Raw genomic sequence first — 21,778 nt, 5'->3', positions numbered from 1 at the left:
CTGCCTTTTTCCTCTTCTCTGTTGAATTCCCCTGCCTAATAGCTGTCCACTCTTTTTATTTATTTCCTTAGTGACCTCTCTGGGAACCGGCTCCCTTATGTTTCAGTGTATAAAATGTTTTCCTATTGACTTTACGGTAGATAAGAAATGCACGTAAACACATTTGTCAGGAAAAGGAGATATGGGAATTAAGCTAAATTTCGTCTTGTGGAATGGACTTAAATTTAACTTTTGAAATCGTTTAAATTACCTATGTAATCTATCTACGTAAGAAAATGTATTGTTGAATATTTTTAAATGAAGTTTCAACTGGTGTTTTGTATATTATTGTACATACAAAAAACAACAACAGCTTATGGTGACATACTGTTCATTTACATGCAGATCTGTGAAAAGCCAGGTGAATTGTTGCTGTGTGAAGCTCAGTGCTGTGGTGCTTTCCACCTGCAGTGCCTCGGGCTCTCAGAAATGCCGAAGGGCAAGTTTATCTGCACTGAGTGTTCCACAGGTACAGTACTGGGTGGATGGAAAGAACGTACTATCAAGTGATGCTGTCTATCAGCTTGACAGCCCTTCCAAAAAGGGCTGGACTAATTAATGGAAAGCATGGGGAACAATGTCTATTAGCCTTGATGACTGTGTGACTGCCTCTGAAGGACATTCGCTGGAGGCTACTGAGCTTCCTTGTAAAGTTGGCTGGCCACTGTGAGAGTAGACCGCTGGACAAGATAGTCCAGCGGTCTAATCCAGCAGGGCATTGCTTAGGTTCTTACATTCTTAGGTAAGCGTTTGAACTTGTTGCAAACAAGTGGTTTTCCTATGGGGAACAGATGGCCTTGTGGTCAGCTGATCTAGACTAGAATATAATTAAGCTCTTTGGAGACCTTCTCTCTGGATGACTTACTTAATTATAAACGTTGGCTGTTGTTGCTTCTGTATTTGAATGACCCATCTCTTGTTCTTGATTTCTCTTAGGAGTTCACACGTGTTTTGTATGCAAGAATAGCGGGGAGAATGCAAAGCGTTGCTTGCTTCCTCTGTGTGGCAAATACTATCATGAAGAATGTGTACAGAAATACCCTCCTACAGTCATGCAGAACAAGGGCTTTCGCTGCTCACTGCATATCTGTATGACATGCCATGCTGCTAACCCAGCTAATATTTCTGCATCTAAAGGTACATCAAGTTTTACGTACAGGGGACTTCTTTGTGTAGTCAGTTCAGCAATGTCAAAATTTGGAGCAAGATGTGGGTTTTATTGGCAGACATTTAAAGAGCCAATAGACTTTTTTTTTTTAAATTGAAATTTGAGTTTGTATTATTATTTCCCCGACATACTAATTTTTAGACCTGCAATTCAATATATTTTCTTTTTAGGTCGCTTGATGCGTTGTGTGCGGTGCCCTGTTGCATACCATTCAAATGATTTCTGCCTTGCTGCTGGGACAGTGATTCTGGCTTCCAACAGCATGATCTGCCCCAATCACTTTACCCCTCGAAGGGGCTGTAGAAACCACGAGCATGTAAACGTCAGCTGGTGTTTTGTTTGCTCAGAAGGTAATGCACTGTTTGTTGGATGTGACGCTTTTGTATAATATTTTAATTATATATATTTGTTGCTGTATTGGAAGACATCTCTGAAGATAGGAGAGGGGATTTGTGGTGGGTGTATCAGAAAAATAAAGCAAAAATATCCTAGATATTATCCCCATGCAAAGTCTGATAAAACTAAATCTTAACAGAAGATGTTAGGGCTTGATTGATCAGAAGCTTCATTTATATAACTGTTAATCTTTACTCTGCATTTTTTCCTGAAAAGTATAGGGATGATTCCTCCCTGACTCCTTTATCATCTTGTGAATTATTTGTGGGTATACAGTAAGATGAAAGATGCTGGCCAGTCTAAAAGCAATCCCAATCCTGCAAGGGCATTTCTGCACAAATAGTTGTTGTGGCATTAAATACCTGCATATTACATTGCCTTTAAGGACTCTAATTATAAATCTGTTAATGATGGCGACTTGGTTCTGATGACTATGATAACCCACCTTTCGTCCTTATAGGTGGCAGCCTTTTATGCTGTGAGTCGTGCCCTGCTGCATTCCATCGGGAGTGTCTGAGCATTGACATGCCAGAGGGGAGCTGGTACTGTAATGACTGCAAGGCTGGCAAGAAGCCACACTATAAGGAAGTGGTCTGGGTGAAAGTGGGGCGTTACAGGTGAGTGAAAGAAGCAATTCACATTACACCTCAATTACTGATCTTGTTCCAGATATAATCTGAGTCTGTCCATTAGAACGGCGGTCCTCAACCTTTTGGGCAACAGGGACCGGTTCCATGGAGAGAGGTTTTTCTGCGGACTGGGTGTGTGTGTGGTTTTGTGTGCTGCCTGCATCCCGCGAATGGAGCTTTGCTTGTTTGTGCGGACCTGTTGTTGGGTTCCCCTGCATTAGAAGAAGAACTCACCATCATCTTTATATTAATGACTATTAAGCTATCTTGTTTTAGCCTCTGTTTTTGCAACTGAGGCTTTCACACTGTGAAGACAACATGTAAAGCAGGAGTGTCAAACTCAATTTCATTGAGGGCCGCATCAGCATTGCGGTTGCCCTCAGGGGGCCGGGTGGGTGTGGCCAGGGTGGATGGGGCCTACTGGGTGGGCGTGGATGGAGTGGGTGTGGCCTACTGGGTGGGTGTGGCCAGCTCTATATCGTTCGCGTCAAGGGTGCCTGTGGGGGCCTGGGCAGGAGTGGGATAGATCTGAGGGTCTCTGGCAGAAGGGGATGGGACCAGGGCAAGTGCCAAGGCATGGTCCATTGGAGGAGCCTCACTGTTCCTCTCAAGCCATGTGGAGTGGGGCTTATGGAGCTAAGACTGAATGCGTTTCAGCATAGATGGCCACCACAAAATTGTACATTGGCTTCCGGCTGGCCTGGGTCAGGGCCAAGGCAAAGGGGGCCGTTCCCTCACTGTTTCCAGAATGGTTTCACGAGCCACATAAAACCACTTCCAGCCCCCGGGCCTTGTGTTTGACATATCTGATGTAAAGCATCTGGTCTTGTCCTACTCAGTTGGGACTGAGTTAGCAAAATGATGCGTATCTTGAGAATAGAAGTTGAAGTAGATCCATCTATTCATTACTTTACCTTGCATTCATTATCATCAGGTGGTGGCCGGCTGAGATTTGCCACCCTAGGACCATTCCTATCAACATTCAGAAGATGAAACATGTCATTGGTGAATTCCCTGTCCTTTTTTTCGGATCAAATGATTACCTTTGGACTCACCAGGCTCGAGTGTTTCCTTACATGGAAGGAGACGTGAGCAGCAAGGATAAGATGGCAAAGGGAGTAGATGGCATTTACAAGAAGGGTAACTTACTTTAATTCAATCTATGGAAGTGCTTAAATATCACAAAATCAAAAAGCATTCAGCCTATACTTCTGTGTTATGTGGTATATCAATTTACTTTATTATTTGTAGTCTCAAGAGCAAAGGTAAGCGAAAATATTGACAATCTGATATTTGCATTTTTATCACAGTTAATGGATCTGCCTGTAGATCTGCCTATAATATGTGTGAATTTTGTAGATCTGCCTATAATATGTGTGAATTTTGTGCAGGAGTTCAGCATGTTATTATTATTTTTTATTTTGTTGAAATGAAGCCACCATAATAGTATGGTGCGTCTCCCTCTTGAAGGCTTGTAATTTGTCTCTAGCCACCGGCCATACAAAGCAAACTTTACATCTTCATTCAGCCTAACTTCCTCCTTGGTTCAGACAGAGCATACTTCATTTCCCAAACTGCCCTGATCTACGTATCTCATTGCTGATGCTGGAAAGATGAATTTGAGTTGAAGCTTTGCATAGCTTAGGGCAGGAGTGTCAAACTCAATTTCATTGAGGGCCGCATCAGCATTGCGGTTGCCCTCAGGGGGCCGGGTGGGTGGGGCCTACTGGATGAGCGTGGATGGAGTGGGTGTGGCCAGTTCTACATCGTTCACGTCAAGGGTGCCTGTGGGGGCCTGGGCAGGAATGGGACAGATCTGAGGGTCTCTGGCAGAAGGGAGTGGGACCAGGGCAAGTGCCAAGGCATGGTCCACTGGAGGAGCCTCACTCTTCCTCTCAGGCCATGCAAGGGGGGGGCCTATGGAGCTAAGACTGAATGCGTTTCAGCATAGATGGCCACCACAAAATTGTACATTGGCTCCCGGCTGGCCTGGGCCAGGGCCAAGGCAGCGGGGGCCGTTCCCTCGCTGTTTCCAGGATGGCTTCGCGGGCCACATGAAACCACTTTGCGGGCCACATCCGGCCCCCAGGCCTTGTGTTTGACATGTCTGCCTTAGGGTATGTCCTCCTTTTTATTTTTAGAGCCTATTGTACATTTATTCACATATGATTCTTCATACAAAAATCTTGAGAAATGATCCAGATGGCCAGAAAGGTATATAAAAGTGTCTGTTCAAGTGTAATAAAAAAAGCAATTCTCAACTTAGCTTTACAGGAAGCTGCTGTAAGATTTGAAGAATTAAAGGCACAGAAAGAACTGCGTCAGCTACAAGAAGACAAAAAGAATGATAAGAAACCGCCACCATACAAACATATTAAGGTGAGAATGCCACAACATTAAGAGGTCTGATAATACCTTAAATGTAATTGAGTGGTTAATGAGATTGATTGTATGTGACTTTTGCACGCTTTAATTGGATATTAAGCTTTAGTTTTAATCAGGAATTGCTGTCAACTAGTACATATATTTCTTGCTTGGCTTGATTTAAATTTCTACGTTTCTTAATATCCAACTGCCCTATGGAAAGTCAATACTGGATATAAATTTAAGGAAGGAAGGAAATCCTTGCAGTCTTTGCTATTGTATCCTAACACAGTTAAATGAACCACACAAGTAGATTCCCAAACTTTTTGTCCCATTCCGTCCTGTGCAAATTAGCTGTTAGCTACACTGAGCTGAATTTCGTGCTTACCAAATAACCAATAAATCTGTATAAGGGAGTCTCCTGGTTCAGCAAAGATATAAATGACTGCAGAAATAATACATATTATTTATACAACTATCTGTCTGTCTGTCTGTGATTGTAAGGCCAACCATCTGACAGCCATTATATGGTCACATGGAGGAAATGAAATATGTAATATTTCTTCTGGTAGTGGTAGTAATAAAGTAGTACAAAGTACCCTCTGCAGCTGTAAACATTTTTTTAGTAACATTGTTTCCTCATCATTTGTGCTGCCCAAAATGATCTTTCAGTGAATTTCAGCGTACTGCCAGATAGTGCATCTGAGCGGTGTTTTCAAAATGTACACTTCGTAAGACAATGGATTTACTTGGAATTGTCCATTTCTGCTTGTAGGTAAACAGGCCTGTGGGCAAAGTGCAGATCTTCACAGCAGATTTGTCTGAAATACCGCGTTGCAACTGCAAGCCTGCAGATGAAAACCCCTGTGGCTTGGATTCAGAGTGCATTAATCGCATGCTGCTCTATGAATGTCACCCTGCGGTTTGCCAAACTGGAGAACGCTGCCAAAACCAGTGTTTCACCAAGAGGCAGTATCCAGAAGTAGAAATCTTCCGTACTTTAGCACGTGGCTGGGGTTTGCAAGCTAAGAGAGACATTAAAAAGGTACTTTTGCTTTTTTAGATTTTCATTATAGTCACCAGATATCTAAAAACTGTCATGGTACTTTTTATAGCTATATAGAGGTTAGATTATGCAACAATGGAATCTTAAATTACATCCCTCAAAATCAGTGTATGTCAGCAGTTCCTGAAATTGCTTATACTGATTGCCTTTCCGTGTCAATTATTTCTTTTTTCCAGTGTCAATTATTTGTCATACAAATTCTGATTTAAAAGACACAAATTTTCTATGGCAGCTCACTGTTTCTGATACCCATGTTACTACATCAAAGTACTACTGAATATTCATAATATTCTTAAACGGTACTATAAATAACATGATCCTAAATTATTGCATTAGGAAATAACTGAACAAAATATTGTTCAGTATTTGCCAGTTTTAGTGTAACAGTTACTACAGATGCTTCAATAGTCAGGTTTTTGTAAGTGTTTACAGTTGCCTTGAAAAGAAGTGAGACACTGTAATCTTTAAGCCCATATAGGCTTCTTAGAGTTTGATGGAATATAAATATATGAATATATAATCTTCAGGTAGCCCGATTCCAAATTGTAAGAGCTCTAAAGTTCAAAAATAGGGTTCTTTTATTGATTATGTAAGTAAGTTATACTTCACTTATGTTGGTTACCTATGTCAGGGCTTTTCAACCTTTTCACCCATTGTACCACTTTTAGGATATGGCAACATCCGAGTACCACCAGTCGCCTAGCAAGGTGTCAAAAACTTGATGACCAAAAAAAAAAAAAAAGGAAAAAAGTGATAAAGTACAGGTAGTCCTCGACTTACAACAGTTCGCTTAGTGACTGTTCGAAATTACAATGGCACTGAAAAAAGTGCCCCCCAAGCCACAGCCGAGCAAGACTGCCTGCCCACCCTGCGGCGCTCTTCCTCCTGTCCGAGGTTTTCATTGTTGTGAGCATTTCTGTTAAGGATTGGCAGCGGGGGTGGGGGGGTGTTTGATTTTTATTCCCTCTGCCTGCTGGGTGGTTGCAGCAGGTTTTGGTCACTTCACATGACCCTCAGACACTGTGACCGTCATAAATATGAATCAGTTGCCAAGCATCTGAATGTAAATCACAAGACCCTGGAGATGCTGCAACATTGCAGCTGATCGGTGCTTCTTCTGGGCTCAGCAGAAGCGTCAGGGTCAGTGCTGCATTCCAGCTGATTGGTGCTTCTTCAGGGCTCAGCAGAAGCACCAGGATCAGCGCCGAGCTCCAGCTGGAGCCTGGCGCTGATCCTGGCGCTTCCACTGAGCCCTGACAGTCCTGAAGAAGCGCCGATCAGCTGGAAAGCGGCACTGATCCTGGCGCTTCCGCTGAGCCCTGACAGCCCTGCAGCTCCAGCCATCTCTTGTTCAGGCTTGTGCAGTGCTGCCACTGGTTCAGCTCATTCCCCTCCCCCGCTACCACTTTTCTAGGATGGCCGCGTACGACCTGCCAGGTGCCAATGTACCACAGGTGGTACCCGTACCACTGGTTGAAAAGCCCTGACCTATGTGACATATATATAGGCTGCTTGGGTTTCTCTAGCAGCCTCATAGCTTCTGGATGTTCAAAAGCAACCATGTGTAGGCTTATTCTTATAGTAAGAGTGAGAACATTACGAAACAGATTGGTGCCTCCTCAGACTTTTTTCAAAAAAGTAACTTGGAATATTGACATTAATGAAGAACTTTTTATTTTCCTAGTTTTGTAATCAGAGCACTTACTTGTTCTTCCATTCCTGGGAATTTCAGGGTGAGTTTGTGAATGAGTATGTGGGAGAATTGATAGATGAAGAAGAATGTCGGGCCAGAATCCGCTATGCTCAAGAACATGATATCACCAACTTTTATATGCTGACTTTGGACAAGGTGGGTAAAGACTTTTTTGTGTGCTGTACATTGAGTGACAGGTGGCTACATAAAAACAATTTTGTTTCAGCATTTGGAGTATTTAATAGAATGTTAGAAATCCTTAAAAAAAAACAAATGCTCCTTCGATAGGTTTGGGTTCTGAACTGTTCAATTTGTCCACCTTTGTATTTTTAAAAGTACTCTACCTATAAAGCTAGTCTCAGCTAAAAAAGATTAAAGCTATGTTTTTAATAGGTGTTATTCCATTTGGTGATTTTAGGATCGAATAATTGATGCTGGACCAAAGGGCAATTATGCTCGATTCATGAACCACTGTTGCCAGCCAAATTGCGAGACACAGAAATGGTCAGTGAATGGAGATACTCGTGTTGGGCTGTTTGCCCTTGTAAATATTAAAGCAGGTCAGTATTTCTCATAAAAGCTTTCTTTGAAATATTTGGGGTGTCTTAAATGCTTAGCTTTTGCTGCTGTCTGTTGATGATTATAAAGCCCATTAGAAATATATTAGTGTTTAGGAGATAAGAAGTTCAGGTGGATAGTTTGGCCCTGAGTACATGGTCAGTCTGCTAGCCAGAACTGACTCATCCTGACTCCCATCTGCAATTTTTCTTTTTTCCTTTACTTTTTCTCTGTTCATCTGCCTGGAAGATGGCAGAGGACTGTTTGCCGCAGATGCATGGTTCTTCATTTCTTTTCTCTAAATAACCCACAATGAAGGTTTTTTTGCCTCGTATCTTCTTTTTCCCCTTCTCTGCTACTTTCTTGCATAGTTTTTGATACCAGTTTTTTTTTGGTTTTTGTTTTGCTTGATTGAAAAATTCCTGCCTGCCTTGTCAGCATTAGCAAGACTGCACTTCTCCAGGAGCATATAGAAGTTTTGTAGCTGCTGAAAGAGTTCTGAAAGGAAGAAAAAAATGGTATAAAAGGAACAGTGAAGAAACACAGATGCTTTATCTAGTGGGATTAGGTTCTACAAAGGGTTAATCTCTAATAATTGCATTATTAACCCATGGATACTGCTTTGTGTGGAAGTCATCAGTTAGAAAAAAACACGTTACAGCTATACTTCAGAAACAGTACTGAGATAGGTCAGTAGATCCTGCCTAACACAATAGAAATAGATTCCCCTCAGCACTTTTAATTTTTCTTCTGATTTTATTTATTTATTTATTACATTATTGGCTGCCTATCTTACCCTAGGGTAACTCTGGATGGCTTACAATATGAAAAGATAAAACTACATGAATAAAATACTCTAAAAATATAAAATACCATAGCTAAAACAGGGGTGTCAAACTGCCGGCCCATGGGCCGGATGCGTCACCAGGAAACCGCGCCCACCCCATTGCCAGCAATGGGGAAGAAGCTCCGATATGTTGCGCGACATCACGTGACGTCGCGAGTTTGACATGTCTGAGCTAAAAGATGGGGAGGGAGGGAGCAGGATGAACAGGAGGGAAGAGGGATGGATATTAATCTATCAACCAACTTCAAAATGAAGCCCCTCCTTTAGAACCCAAACTAACTGTCAGAGCCAGATCTTTAAGCTCATGTGGAAGGTCAGGAGGGTTGAAACTGATCTCACTCCGGGGGGGGGGCAAGGCAGAGAAGGCTCTTCTGAACCCTGCCATCCAGAATACCGTGGCCAATGGGGCCCATAACATGCCTCCTCTGCTGGCATGGGTGGGGCAGGCCAATCCCAGTGGAATGAGATGATCCCTCAAGTAATCTGGACCCATGTCATGAAGGGCTTTAAAAGTGATTGCCAACACCTCAAATTGCACCCAGAAGCAAACTGGCAGCTCGCGGAGCAGTGGTGTTACATGTGCCACCCTTGGAGTCCCAAGAACTGCCTGTGCTGTGGCACTGTGCACCACTGTAGCTTCCAAATGCGTTGCAATAGTTCAACTTGAGATGACTAAAGCTTGAATGACTGAACGCAGAACTCCTGATCCAGGAGAGGCCGCAACTGAAGCACAACTAAAAGTTGCACTAACACCCTGGTTGACTTTTGATCTTTTCATTCCTTTGTTACATACTGAATCTCGTGCACAAAAAATCCTGTATGTCGTCATCCGGGTGGGTCTTACTGATTTCTTTCATTACCAGGGACCGAACTGACTTTTAACTACAACCTGGAATGTTTGGGGAATGGGAAAACAGTTTGCAAGTGTGGAGCACCAAACTGCAGTGGCTTCCTTGGAGTGCGGCCAAAGGTATAAACAGTCTATCTTTGGATACTTTTCCTTAGATGCAGCTCCCTTAACCTTAGATATACTGCATGCGCAGAAATTGTTTATACTTTTGTAGTCCTCTACTATTTGTGTAATTAGCTCCTGCTGATAAAAGTAGTATCCCTATTGTCTATTTTGCATTTTTAAACAAGCTGAGAGTACAAATTAAAAAGAAAAAGAAGAAAAGCAGTGGTGGGATTCAGCCACCAGTTCGCACCACTTCGGCCGAACCGGTAGCTAATTTTTTGTTGCCCAGAACCAGAATGGACTTCCGGAAGCGTCATCCACACAGAGAACCGGTTGTTCACATATTTGAATCCCACCACTGAAGAAAAGCAATTCTGCTCCAAGAGACTTCTGCTCCAAATCTTCTGATTTTTCACATTCTTTTTCCTGAAGCAAAAGTCCATCAAATACTAGCTCTGAAATATCTCATAAAGAGCAAAGCAAATCTAGTTTTTGTCAGGTCAATATTTTATGGTGATCTTACATTTATTTTAAATATAAGATTAGTTCCACATCACCAGATGAAGCCAACACGTTTTGTTTTCCTTGGAGGTGTACACCTACTAAAGGACTGTCCAGAATTAGACATCTCATTATGTATCTTAGTTAAACAAGTTAAACAAAATTAGTTATATGAGAACGGGGATTTTTTTCCATCCTGAATTTTTTCTGTCTTCAGAATCAGCCACCTGCTACAGAAGAGAAATCTAAGAAATGTAAGAGGCGGCACGGAAAGCGCAAGTCACAGACAGAAGTCATGAAAGAGAGGGAGGATGAATGTTTCAGTTGTGGAGATGGTGGGCAGTTGGTTTCCTGTAAGAGACCAGGATGCCCCAAAGTCTACCACGCTGACTGCCTCAATCTGACTAGGCGACCTGCAGGTCAGTAATATAGTCTCATATTTGGTTACTGCGGAAAGTATTTCCAGGATGAAAATGGTAACTCATATACCATGCATGGTAGGGAAGACAAAGGAACATATTGCTTCGTATTGGCAAAAATTTTGTTCTTTAAAATAGGTTTAACATACTTTTCCTTTAAGGTGTTCTGTGATTTTTTTTTCAGAGAAACATCTTGTGTTAATGAATCAAAATCGAGGACGGAGTTGGAAAATGAAATTCTTTCCTTCATATATTAAGTGCAGTACTAATTAAAAAAAATCTTTTCGATGAATTGGAGTCAGTTATTTCCCCTATACCTTTTTTTTCATTAAAGTATTCCACTTTAACAAGCTTTTTAAATACAGGCTGTTAAATGGTGCAGTTACAACTCCTGTCTATCCCATTTGATTCTCTTGTAAATGGTTCCTAGAGTTTGAAACAAACAATTTAAATGTTACTTGAATTTACCATTAGAGTGAACTAGAATAAAGAGCAAAGGCAGATCAGAAGAATTGAGGAAAAGAGCCCAGGGTAACCAGACATACGCTTACGAGATGTTAAACACTAGTTGAAACCCACAGGAGGTTATACCGTCTCTAACTTTTTTCTTGAGGTGGGAGAATCGGAAATCTTTATGTCTCTAGTTAAACTGTCCTCCTTAAATTCCCTTTAGCCCATCCCTAGTCCTGTAGGGTATAAACTATTTTAGTGAAAAAGCACATGTGTTCCATTGGATTGTAGCGACTGGTTGTGTGTGAATGTTGCCTTGAAACTCCAGCACTCTAGAAGCACAGGTCTGGAAAGAACCTCATCCCTGTATTTGAGAGAGAAACAATATACCTTTGCAAAGTGGCTTTTTTCAGTGTTCCCCTCCCTGTAGTACTAAGCACAAATACTTCAGGTAAAGCAGTGGTTCTCAACCTGTGGGTCGGGACCCCATTTGGGGTCGATTGACCATTTCACGGGGGTCGCCAAGCAAGGCTGTCTGCCATTTTTTTTGTCCGCCATTTTTTTTGTCCGCCATTTTTTTCCCCTTTTCCGGCGGGTGCCTTACCTCCCTTGAGCTGGGCCAGCTGGTGGTCGGCCTGCTCCGTCTCTGCCGCTTGCCAGCTATGCCTCGGCCAGCACAGGGGGCGGAACCACGCATGTGCGGCGTTCCCGGGCAGGGAAAGTCCTCGACTTACGACCGGTTGGGTAGTCCTCGACTTACGACCGGTTTAGTCCTCGACTTACGACCGGTTTAGTCCTCGATTTACGACCGGTTTAGTCCTCGATTTACGACCGGTTGGGGTCACGGCATTAAAAAGGTTGAGAACCACTGAGGTAAAGCAAATGGCATTTTATTAAGGGGGGGGTCTTGATACAGGGGACAGAAACAAACAATACATTTGATATTTATAAGGTGTCAGAAAGCAACAAATCAAACAATAAAAGACATTGATTAGATGCAAGAAAAGACAGACACCCTTACAATATGGGGCATCTTCTCCTTTCCTATCTGGGTTTGTTTCTTTGGCACTTGCTGCATTCAAGGATTTCAGAATACAGTGCTATTGTTAAGTTTCTAAATAGGCTAATTTTGCACATCAAAGGAAATGGTTTTGGGTAAAGGAAAAACAAGATTTCCTACACTTCAAAAGGAGACATAGTTGCCATGTTAAAATGCTAATATCACCTTAATTAAAAAGCTAATCATAAAGCCTAAAATTCCAGGTAACACCAAGGCCATGCTTATTTCTGATCATAGGTATCCTTTCTTGTTCTATAGATGGAGGTTCCCGCAGTTGAAGCCAGGGCAAAGTTGAAACACGATAATAAACAATGGAATGAAACCATTGTATGTAATGAATTGGCCTTTGTGTGCTATATCCTCTATGGGCAATTTAATACCAGCATCTGGATGTCTGGGAATTTGGAGCTGAATTTAGCAATTTTCCCTGAACAGTTTTCACCAGTCACGGTTTCCTTGCATCTTGATTTCAGGGATTTTCAGAAACTTGCCATCACTCATTTTACTCATGCTTTTTCCTGTGCTGCAGGAAAGTGGGAATGTCCTTGGCATCAGTGTGACGTGTGTAACAAAGATGCAGCCTCCTTCTGCGAGATGTGTCCCCGATCATTCTGCAAACAGCATAGGGAAGGCATGCTGTTCATCTCCAAACTGGATGGACGCCTGTCATGCACAGAACACGATCCTTGTGGACCTAACCCTCTAGAGCCAGGAGAGATTCGTGAGTATGCGCCTTCCACAGAATCAGCAGCTGGCTGCCAAAACACTCAGCCATCAGACCAGCAGCCTGCAGCTACAGGCCCGAAATCTCAGTCCTCAGAGAGGCTTCCTCTGACTGTGTCTCTGAGGCTGCAATCCTCAGATAAACCACCTTCCTCTTCATTGGCTCTGAGGCTACAGTCCTCAGACAAGCCACCTTCCTCGGTGGCCCTGAAGCTACAGCCCTCAGATAAAACACCCTCTACAATGGCACTGCGGCTTCAACCAGCAGACAAACTGCCCTCCACCCTGGCCCTGAGTTTAAAGCCCTCTGACAAATTGCCCTCCACCCTGGCCTTGAGGTTCAAGCCTTCAGACAAACTATCCTCTGCCCTGGCCCTTAGATTGCAGTCATCAGACAAGCCACTTTCGGCAGTGGCTCTTAGGCTACACCCCTCAGAGAAGTCAGCACCAACGGTGGCCCTCAGGCTGCGGGCCTCAGAAAAGCTAGCTTCCCCTGGGGCCCGGAAGGGGCAACGCCCCGAGAAGCTGTCCCCCACCATAGTTCGAGAGGAACAGTCCTCTGTCGGCACTGAGGAGAAGCCACCTGGATCTGAGAGAGCAGCCGACTGCTCGGCCTTAGAGGCACCCAGGAATTCAGACCCATCACCTTTGATGGGTGCTCCCCAGCCCCTACTGCTAGATAAGCCCCCCACCACCCCACCGCCTCATGGGCAGGTAGTGGACAGAGCTGCAGAACCTGACTCTCTGAGGCCTGAGCCACAGGGCAGGGCCATTTCTGTGGGGCCGCTGCCTCAGCCTTCAGGGAAGGCGGCCCCTTCACTGAGCCTGAAGCCGCAGCTGCCAGTCAGACCTGTCACCCCAGTAGCCCTGAGGTCTAAGCCGTCAGAGAAGCTAGTCGCTCCGACCGGCTCACCGCCTCAGACGCCCAGCAGGCTGCCTACCCCTGTGGACACTCGGCCTGTACCATCTGACAAACCTTCTACCACCGCGGGCCTGAGGCCTCAGCTCTCAGACAGGCTTCCTGCCCCACTAAACCCCAGGCCTTTGCTTTCAGAGAAAGCACTGCGGCCAGTCGACCAGAATGCTCAACCCAAAGAAAGAGGCTTTGTGACTGTGGAGCAGAACCCTCAGCCGAAAGAACGGACATCTGTATCTGGCGAGCAGTCTTGTCGGCCAACGGGGAAATGTCCACCCTTCCCAGGGCAAACCTCCTGTCCGCTAGAGAACTTGCAAATGCACGAAAAGACCTCTTGGCTTAGTGCAAAAGGGCTGCCATCCATGGAGCAATCTTTTTGGACAGCTGAGAAACTGCAGTCTCCTGAGCACAGTCTCTGTCCAGGCCAAGAAGCAATATCTGCACCCTCCACGGAGCAGACATTTTGGTCAACAGAGAGATTGTCTGCATTTGAACAACCCCCTTGGCCTGGAAGGGAAGCTCCACTACCTTCTGGGCAAACCTCATGGCTGACCAGAAACATTCAGACATTGGAGCAGATCTCTTGGCTCTCTGGGAAAACACAAATGCCTGTGGGGCAGGGCATCTTGCCTTTGTCTGAGCAAAATGCGGTGCTAGGACTGGACCAGGACTCTCCTGGCCACGAACCTCCTGAGTCTAAATCTAAGTGAAGCCAGTTTGAGGCCAGACGGGTCACCTATTTGTTTTGATTGATTTTTTAATTGTATGGGAAAGGATTGTTTTTGTTTGTTGTTTTCTTTTTAATTCACTTCTCCAGTTTCTTAACCTCCAGCAACATCCTGCTCAAGCTATACAGATATATTTTAACTAAATCTCTATGATGCCCAACCAAGGAGCAAAAATATAGGTGGTCTTTACCTTCATTTTGCAAACAATAATGCTGAAATAAAGGAATCCACTTGGGATAAAATATTTAATTCCATTAATCAGTTTACTAATTTTGTGAGTCTGAATAACAGACTTGCATTCCTAGATTATTCCCATGTAGCTCCAAAGTAGTAGTTTGTTATCATAACAAACTTCCACACTGGCCCGTCATATTTCCAAAACATTTTAACTAATGAACCCAGATATTGAGGGCACAAAAGGAAATGCAACAGGTTTTTAGTCCTTAATTTTCATTCCTTGCAATCGATCTGCTGTCAGGGCGGAGCTTTTCAAATGCAGGTGCTTTTTAAAAAAATACTTGAAGTTAGTTGAGGATCTCAGTTCTGCAAAACAGAACAACTTGTGCCTCAATGAACCTAGGTCTTACAGCAGGGGAGTATTCAGAAATATTGTCTGGTAGATTCTTTGGGACTTAGATCTTTAGTGCAATGGCACTAGAGCTCCCTTTTCAACAGAATTTTGACCACTAAAGTCAAGAGCAGGTTAGAAAAAATAAGTACATTACTTGTCTAGCTTTTCAGTGCAGCATTGCTGTGTTGGGTTTTGTTTCGTTTTTACAGTTTGTTCACCAAAGTTATCTTGTAGTCAAACTGATAGTCAGCGTGGACAAATGAAACTAATTTTGCTCTTTTCCATGGCAAATCTGCTTAAAAATAATGTTTGCATTATGTATGGGTGTATTTCTAAATTATGAGCTAATTCAGAAAATGAAACAGTTGATGACCTATACGAGAATAAATGTTCAAGATGAAAAGTGAATATTACTATTCTGATTAGTGTCTAGCTTAGTAAGCCTTTTGTATTGCCTCCTGCAACACTCCCACACCCCACCTACAGAAGATCGACTTGAATTTAGTGGGGCAGCCCTAAGGGGTCCTGTCATTTAAAAAGAGAGATGGCCAAGATTACAGTTCTCACACTGGAACATGAAATGCTCCAGCACTTGCCTGAAGTTCTCATTCTTTTTTCTTCATTTTCCAGTTAACGCAACATTTTAGACCTGACTAGTTGCCAGATTGGTAGTACTGTCTTTCCATTAAGGAGAAGCATTTAGAATTACGTAAACAGGCAGATATATTATCTGCACCACAGAAATATAGCTTGCTATGGTACTGATGGTGGTTTCTTTAAACTGTAGCTGGGGAATCAACTAAATTACTTCACCCTGTATATGGCGATATTATTCACTATGCAGGGTCTTCACATATCTAATACGGCTTCCATTTCGTACTATGAAATTAGCAAACTCTTTGACCATTTTTAGCTTGCCACCCTATTCTATTTGCCTGGGCATCTGAACTCTCACAGACTGTTAAGCTCCAGTTTGAAGCAAAAACTTTTTTGAATAGCTCCCATTTGGTCCTCTGTAGATGTTCACATTTTGGCACAGAGCAGAAATTCTAACTCTGTCCCAACGTAAAGCCTCTCCTCTTGGAATAGATAACTCTGGGGTATTCAGGGCCTGTAGGCAATCATCATTGTTGCAGTGGCAGTTCAAATTCAGATCCATTACTTTTTTCAATGTTGGCTTTCCACAATGACAGTATCTACTCGGCACTGCGAAATATTCCCTACCTGGTTGTGCATCTCATCCTCTTCTCTGATTCATTTCATTCTCTCCAAGTACAACTAATGACTTTGTAAAGCATTATGACTAAATGGAACCTTAGTGCTTAAAGTTGGTTTTCCTTGAACACCTGCAGGCCGAGCGCTGCTAATTGCTGAAAATGGCGAAATGCAAACATCTTTTGTTTCTGCGTGACTCCTGCACAAAAGGAAACAGGACAGTTCTTCTGAATGAGACAGATACAAGAAACCAAGGGCATTTTACCAAAACTTTTTAAAATGAAAAGACCCACCTTTTTGAACAATCAAGCAAGTCAAGCCAATCACGAGGCTCAGCATATTAAACATTTCTCATGTGGAAACAAAATAAGGCTCTAAATTTTACGTCTCTAGGCCTTCCCGTGAGCTGGACTTTATCATGTAGATTGTGTGTTTAGGGCTTCCTTTGTGCCAGCCCCTGCCCTCCCTTCACAGCTGTACTTGTAAGAAGAGAGATATCTGCACTGCTTTATCCAACTTGGTTCTTGCAATGTCATGTGTTTTAACTAGGTATTTGTTTCATGGAAAAAAAATAAACTGTGAATATTTTTGGTGGAGGCTATTTTAAATCTTTAAAACTGAGAACTTTTTATTTTGAATTCTTTTGTTCAGATTCCTAGGGATCATGTAGGTGACTGTAAGAACTGGGATTTAGCAGCACATTCTGGATCCTTGGCTAGGAATTCATGATTGAACCAATTTAAACTTTTCAAGTGGTATTTCAAAACAATCGCCCAGTGACGTTTAATATTACACCTTTCCTCTTTTCAGTCTCCTTAAACTAAATTTGTTTAAAATACAAATCTATTAACTGAACTAAGCACTGAAATAGAAAACATTGCAAAAGTATAGAGGGAGCAGTTTGAATATTTTATCAAGCACAACAGCACCTCTCCACGTCAGAGGTTAATGTCCAGTTCATTAAGCTAAAGTAACGAAGCTACAAAGTATAACTTCAGGAAAATATGAGACATAAAGAGGAATCACCACCCAGATCTTGGTTAGCATAGGGTAAGGAGTTGCGGCCTCTATAATCAGATGACCACACGAGGCGGGAAATTCTCCATTAGAAGGAACACTGGTCAAATAAAGAATGAATGGCATCAGTCCAAAAGAAAAGAGCAAATAAGGGTTGGAGAACACAGTTGATAAGAGTTGAATTTCCAGGGGCTAAAATGGTCTTGAATTTAAAGTTGTTTGGGCATATTAACTCTACTCTGCTGTTGAGTAGTGGATCTTGCTGGAATTGTGAGCAAATTGATGCACCTATATGCAAATGTTTTACTTTGCTATCATGTTTACTTTAGGCAGAAAAAGAGATGGTCTATAATTAAGAGTCTGGTGTAGATGGTGGTGCAATTTTGGTGGATGGGGGTCTGAGATCATATTTTGCTTTGAAAGATGGGCCAAGAAGGCACATTCCAAAAATTAAACAGATTGGGGAATAGGGAACAATCTAGGTTAGAGTTTAATTTACATACATACACACGTACGTAATGTGCATTATACAATTTGGGTAACTGTATAGAATTGTAAAGAATGCAATTTGTGCCTCTCCTTTTCCCAAAGGTTTTATTTAAGCTTTTGAGAAGGGAGAAGTGGAACTTAATGACTGCAGGTGCGTAGATATGTTCAAAAACTCATGAAGCTGTTAAAAGATTTATTTTTAATGTATAGGCTACTTGTGGGAAGTGTACAGTGTAAATTTAAATTGAGGGCACTCCTTGGTCAGTCTTGTAATAGTAACAGGTTAAACATAAGGTTTTTTCCCCCCAGAGGCTTGTTGGAACAATAGATATACACGGTTGTGATAATATTGAAATACATGGAGAATTCTGGCCAGTATGGTTCAATAATGTGCTGCTAACCATGCCATATTTCATGCTTCTCTGTACCACTTTTCTGCATTTTCCTGCAGATGTTAAATTGACTGCAAGTCCTTTAATTTAGGATGTGTAGTTTAAAAATGTGGGTGTATTTTTAACTGAAAATGGGAATTTAGAATTATATGTAACATTCTGCAGCATTCATATGCTTATGTTAAATTTAAAAAGTCTTTCCTCCAAATACACATAATTACTAACAAGCTACATAAAAAGAATTTATTATTCCATGTGTTGTTTATTATCCCATGTGTTGAAATATGAGGTTTTACAGTGTGGTTGAATTCCCTGGAATATAGAAAGCTGTTGAAACTAGAAATGAGGGTTGGCCATTTAAGAACATTTGCATTACAGAAACTGAGATAATGTTCACATCCAAGATCAAGCTGTATTAGAGTATTCCAATATTGACAGACAATTACACTAAATAATGGATACATTTGTGTCTCGTTTTCTAGATTTGCAGTTGTTAATATATTCAAGATGGTAGGGATCAATTTATATGTCACAGCCACTTGAATGCGATAGTCCCTTTGGTCTTCAGGTAGTTGCATGCTTTGGGCTTCTGCAGAGCAACATCTTGAAAAGTTGTAGAAAGTGGAGCTCAGATTCATCCTGCACTCTTGAATAGATAAATCTCTGAAGCTCTCCATTCTGCTGATCACCACTTAGGCCAAATTACAGAAAGCATGCTCTTTTGGTTGTAAAGTTGAACACACCCACCCCAAGCAGCAGGATATCCTAGTGGTCATGTTTTGATAATGTACTTTATGGGTGTGAAGATTTTACATTTGCTAGGTCTGTGATCATTTGAAGAGAGATACTTTTGTAAAAGCTTAAGAGCCTACCCTAGCATGGGGAGAGGCTTACATTCATTTGAAGGCTCAAAACAAAAGTAATGCTGATTGGGGGGGGATGGTGGAAGAGGATCTTGTGTTTATCTGTTGCAGCAAAAGCAACTGCCTTGCAGCATTTTAGAGACTAACAAATTTAGGGCATATGTTTGGGGATTGCAGTTCTTAAAACAGCTGCAGAACTATTGTTCATACATTTGATGGTCATTTATAAAAGTGATGTTAAACTTTAAAAAAATCGTATGTTGTCTTTATGAAACCAAAATAAAAATGACTCAGATAACGAAATTGGCACTTAGCAATGCTAACATAAGATGGAGGGGAAAAAAAATCTGTTTCTCCAAGCATTATGTATTGTTTCATTCTCAGGCATGCTGGTTGCTGATTGTGGAGAGGGCATCAGTGGGAATTATGGCTAAGCAGGGCTGTTTGCGGGAGGTCTAAACAGTATATGCTGCCACATCCCTCCAGTGCTTAATTTTATCTGCATGGATGATGAAAAGGAGTCAACAAAGCATATACCGCGTTATTAGTGGGAAAAAAAACAGTCCAATATGGCTATGCAGAGCTGCCCAAATCTACAGAGAGCTGGCTGCCAGAAGAAGTTTTTGGAATAGCTACATTGGAAGAAGAGGAAGTGTCTTTGGATTAATTTAATTTTGCTTCCCATACCCAGTTGACTGTATGTGAAATTTATAATTGGGGGAGGGGGGAAGGTTGCCCTACCCAGGCATTCCCAAAATATGTACTGTAATTCTTTGTATATAAAAGAACGTAATTACTGTAAAGTAAAGTTTAACTTTACTCTTATCTGTGTGCATTGTCTCATTAAGGCCTGGCAGAGCATTAAAATCTACCTTAAAGGAAAGCTACTCTACAGCACAGGTAGTGTCCCCCATCCAAACAGTAAATGGGCCCAACGGTGCTTAGCTTCCAAGAGAAGCACAAAACTCTCTGCCACTCAGACAAGTGAAGCCATGCTTATTTCTGGTGATTTACTAAAACCAAATTATTTTAAACTGTTCAAAGTGTGCTGCAAAATTAAAATGTGCTTTTTATTGGATCCTTAACGTGGCATTTTAACTCTACCTTACTATAGCTGGAAACTTAGATAATGGTTTCTTGGGATTGTTGTGAGCTGATTAGTTGGTAGCGAAATACGAAAAATGTTTTCTACCTTCCCAAATGAAAAGCAAAACAATCATATGGACAAGATTTAGCCGTTGATAGCCTCAATACTTTTGAGAAGCTGAGGGCTATGCAGTAATTGCCTCATGTACAGAACATAGCAGGCTTCTGTGGGAGGTAGTAAAATGAATGGTTTGGGGCATTTTAACTGTAATTTACGGTTTCGTGACGCACTTAATTTTCTTGAATTTTTCATAAAAACAATGGATAGAGTTTCCTTGGAAAAATCATGCTTGGCGAATAATTAGGCCAGAAAGCAAAATTCATAGGTTGCATTTGTCAGCATTTTAAAAGAAACTGGGGTAGCAGCTAAAAAGTGATGGCTCCTCTGTCATGTTGCTTGTTGGCGGGTACATCGATATAAAGAATGATCCAAAACCTTGTTCCAGCTAAGCAAGAATATGGGAAAACTCCCACTTGCTTATTCACCATCCTGAATTGATGGGAACCTCTTTCTATTCATCATTGACCAGAACAACGTGTAGCCTTTTTAGTGCCCTAGTAAAAGGTCGTCGTATTTTTAAAAGTCCAAAAGTAGAAAAACCATTTTGCAGTGGCAAATTAACATGGCATAAATATATTGTACACCTTGCTATTGCTAGTGTTTATAAAAGAAAACATTACCACCCATCCCTGTCAGGAAAGGCAAGCATTTTCATTACATCTGTGATCTTCTCGCTCTACAGCCTTCTGGCGTTCTCTAGCGCCCATATTACACCAGTCTGTAACTGCACTGGAACTCCAGTATCATAATGCTATCTATGTAGTTCTACTCAATGTCCAAGATTTAGAAACTATTTAGAAACTAAGTTCTTTCATAGTATTGGGCCTTATTATCTTGTATGCATTCTTGTATTAAATTAGTTTGGTCAACTGTGATTAAGCTATCTCAACAGAGACCTATATCTGAAAGAAAGGTGGTTTCTGTTGCTACATTGACAGCCACTGATTGGCAGAAACTGACAGACATCCCTAGAACCACTCAGGTGGCTTACAGGTAAGAAAGTTTCCTCATATGGCCCTGAGATAGTTCTCTCTTAACTGAGAACTGAGGCCAGAATTTCTATCACTAAGCAATGCAGTTGTAAAGAGTGAGGTCATGTAACCATGTCACTTTGTGACAAAAATTCCTGCATTTCCAGTTGCCATCATTAAACAATATCACACCACCACTATTTGCAACCTATACATTTCCCTGTTGACTTTACTTATAGGAAGTCGACAAAGGAGGTCACACATGGTAATCATGTGGCCGCAGGTATGCTGTGACCATCCTAAGTATCAGGACAGGTTGTAAGTACCACTTCAGCTCCATCATAAGTAGGGTCACTGAACAAGTGGGTTATTAAGTGAGGACCACCTTTGTATGACGTGCGGGAAAAGCAGGACACAGATTCTTTTTCTAACTTTCTGCAGTTCTGGACACACTGTAATTGCAGATAAATTCTCATCCCCAGGTGCTTCTCCAAACAATCTGAAGAATTTTCAGCAGAAACAGAAAGCTGACCATATCCCT

At 41.9% G+C, this 21,778-nt stretch overlaps 1 protein-coding gene across 1 annotated transcript in view; it reads left to right on the top strand.

Moving 5' to 3' along the window:
* Nucleotides 1–14,494, top strand: part of NSD1 (nuclear receptor binding SET domain protein 1) — a 71,190-nt gene extending 56,696 nt beyond the window's left edge. Inside the window, exons 11-22 of the mRNA XM_029285900.1 lie at nucleotides 385–508; nucleotides 976–1,176; nucleotides 1,378–1,557; nucleotides 2,064–2,220; nucleotides 3,167–3,372; nucleotides 4,499–4,611; nucleotides 5,372–5,641; nucleotides 7,395–7,511; nucleotides 7,774–7,915; nucleotides 9,624–9,730; nucleotides 10,434–10,635; nucleotides 12,675–14,494. Of these exons, the coding sequence (XP_029141733.1) occupies nucleotides 385–508; nucleotides 976–1,176; nucleotides 1,378–1,557; nucleotides 2,064–2,220; nucleotides 3,167–3,372; nucleotides 4,499–4,611; nucleotides 5,372–5,641; nucleotides 7,395–7,511; nucleotides 7,774–7,915; nucleotides 9,624–9,730; nucleotides 10,434–10,635; nucleotides 12,675–14,494 (3,639 nt within the window). The remainder of the gene's footprint in view (nucleotides 1–384; nucleotides 509–975; nucleotides 1,177–1,377; nucleotides 1,558–2,063; nucleotides 2,221–3,166; nucleotides 3,373–4,498; nucleotides 4,612–5,371; nucleotides 5,642–7,394; nucleotides 7,512–7,773; nucleotides 7,916–9,623; nucleotides 9,731–10,433; nucleotides 10,636–12,674) is intronic.
* The last annotated feature ends 7,284 nt before the right edge of the window (nucleotides 14,495–21,778 follow it).

Source organism: Protobothrops mucrosquamatus, unplaced genomic scaffold, assembly GCF_001527695.2.
Source record: "Protobothrops mucrosquamatus isolate PMUCROS unplaced genomic scaffold, P.Mucros_1.0 scaffold2443, whole genome shotgun sequence".
In the NCBI taxonomy this organism is placed as follows: Eukaryota; Metazoa; Chordata; class Lepidosauria; order Squamata; family Viperidae; genus Protobothrops; species Protobothrops mucrosquamatus.
The sequence above is the reverse complement of the archived record's forward strand: the minus strand, read 5'-3'. Positions and strand labels throughout refer to the sequence as shown.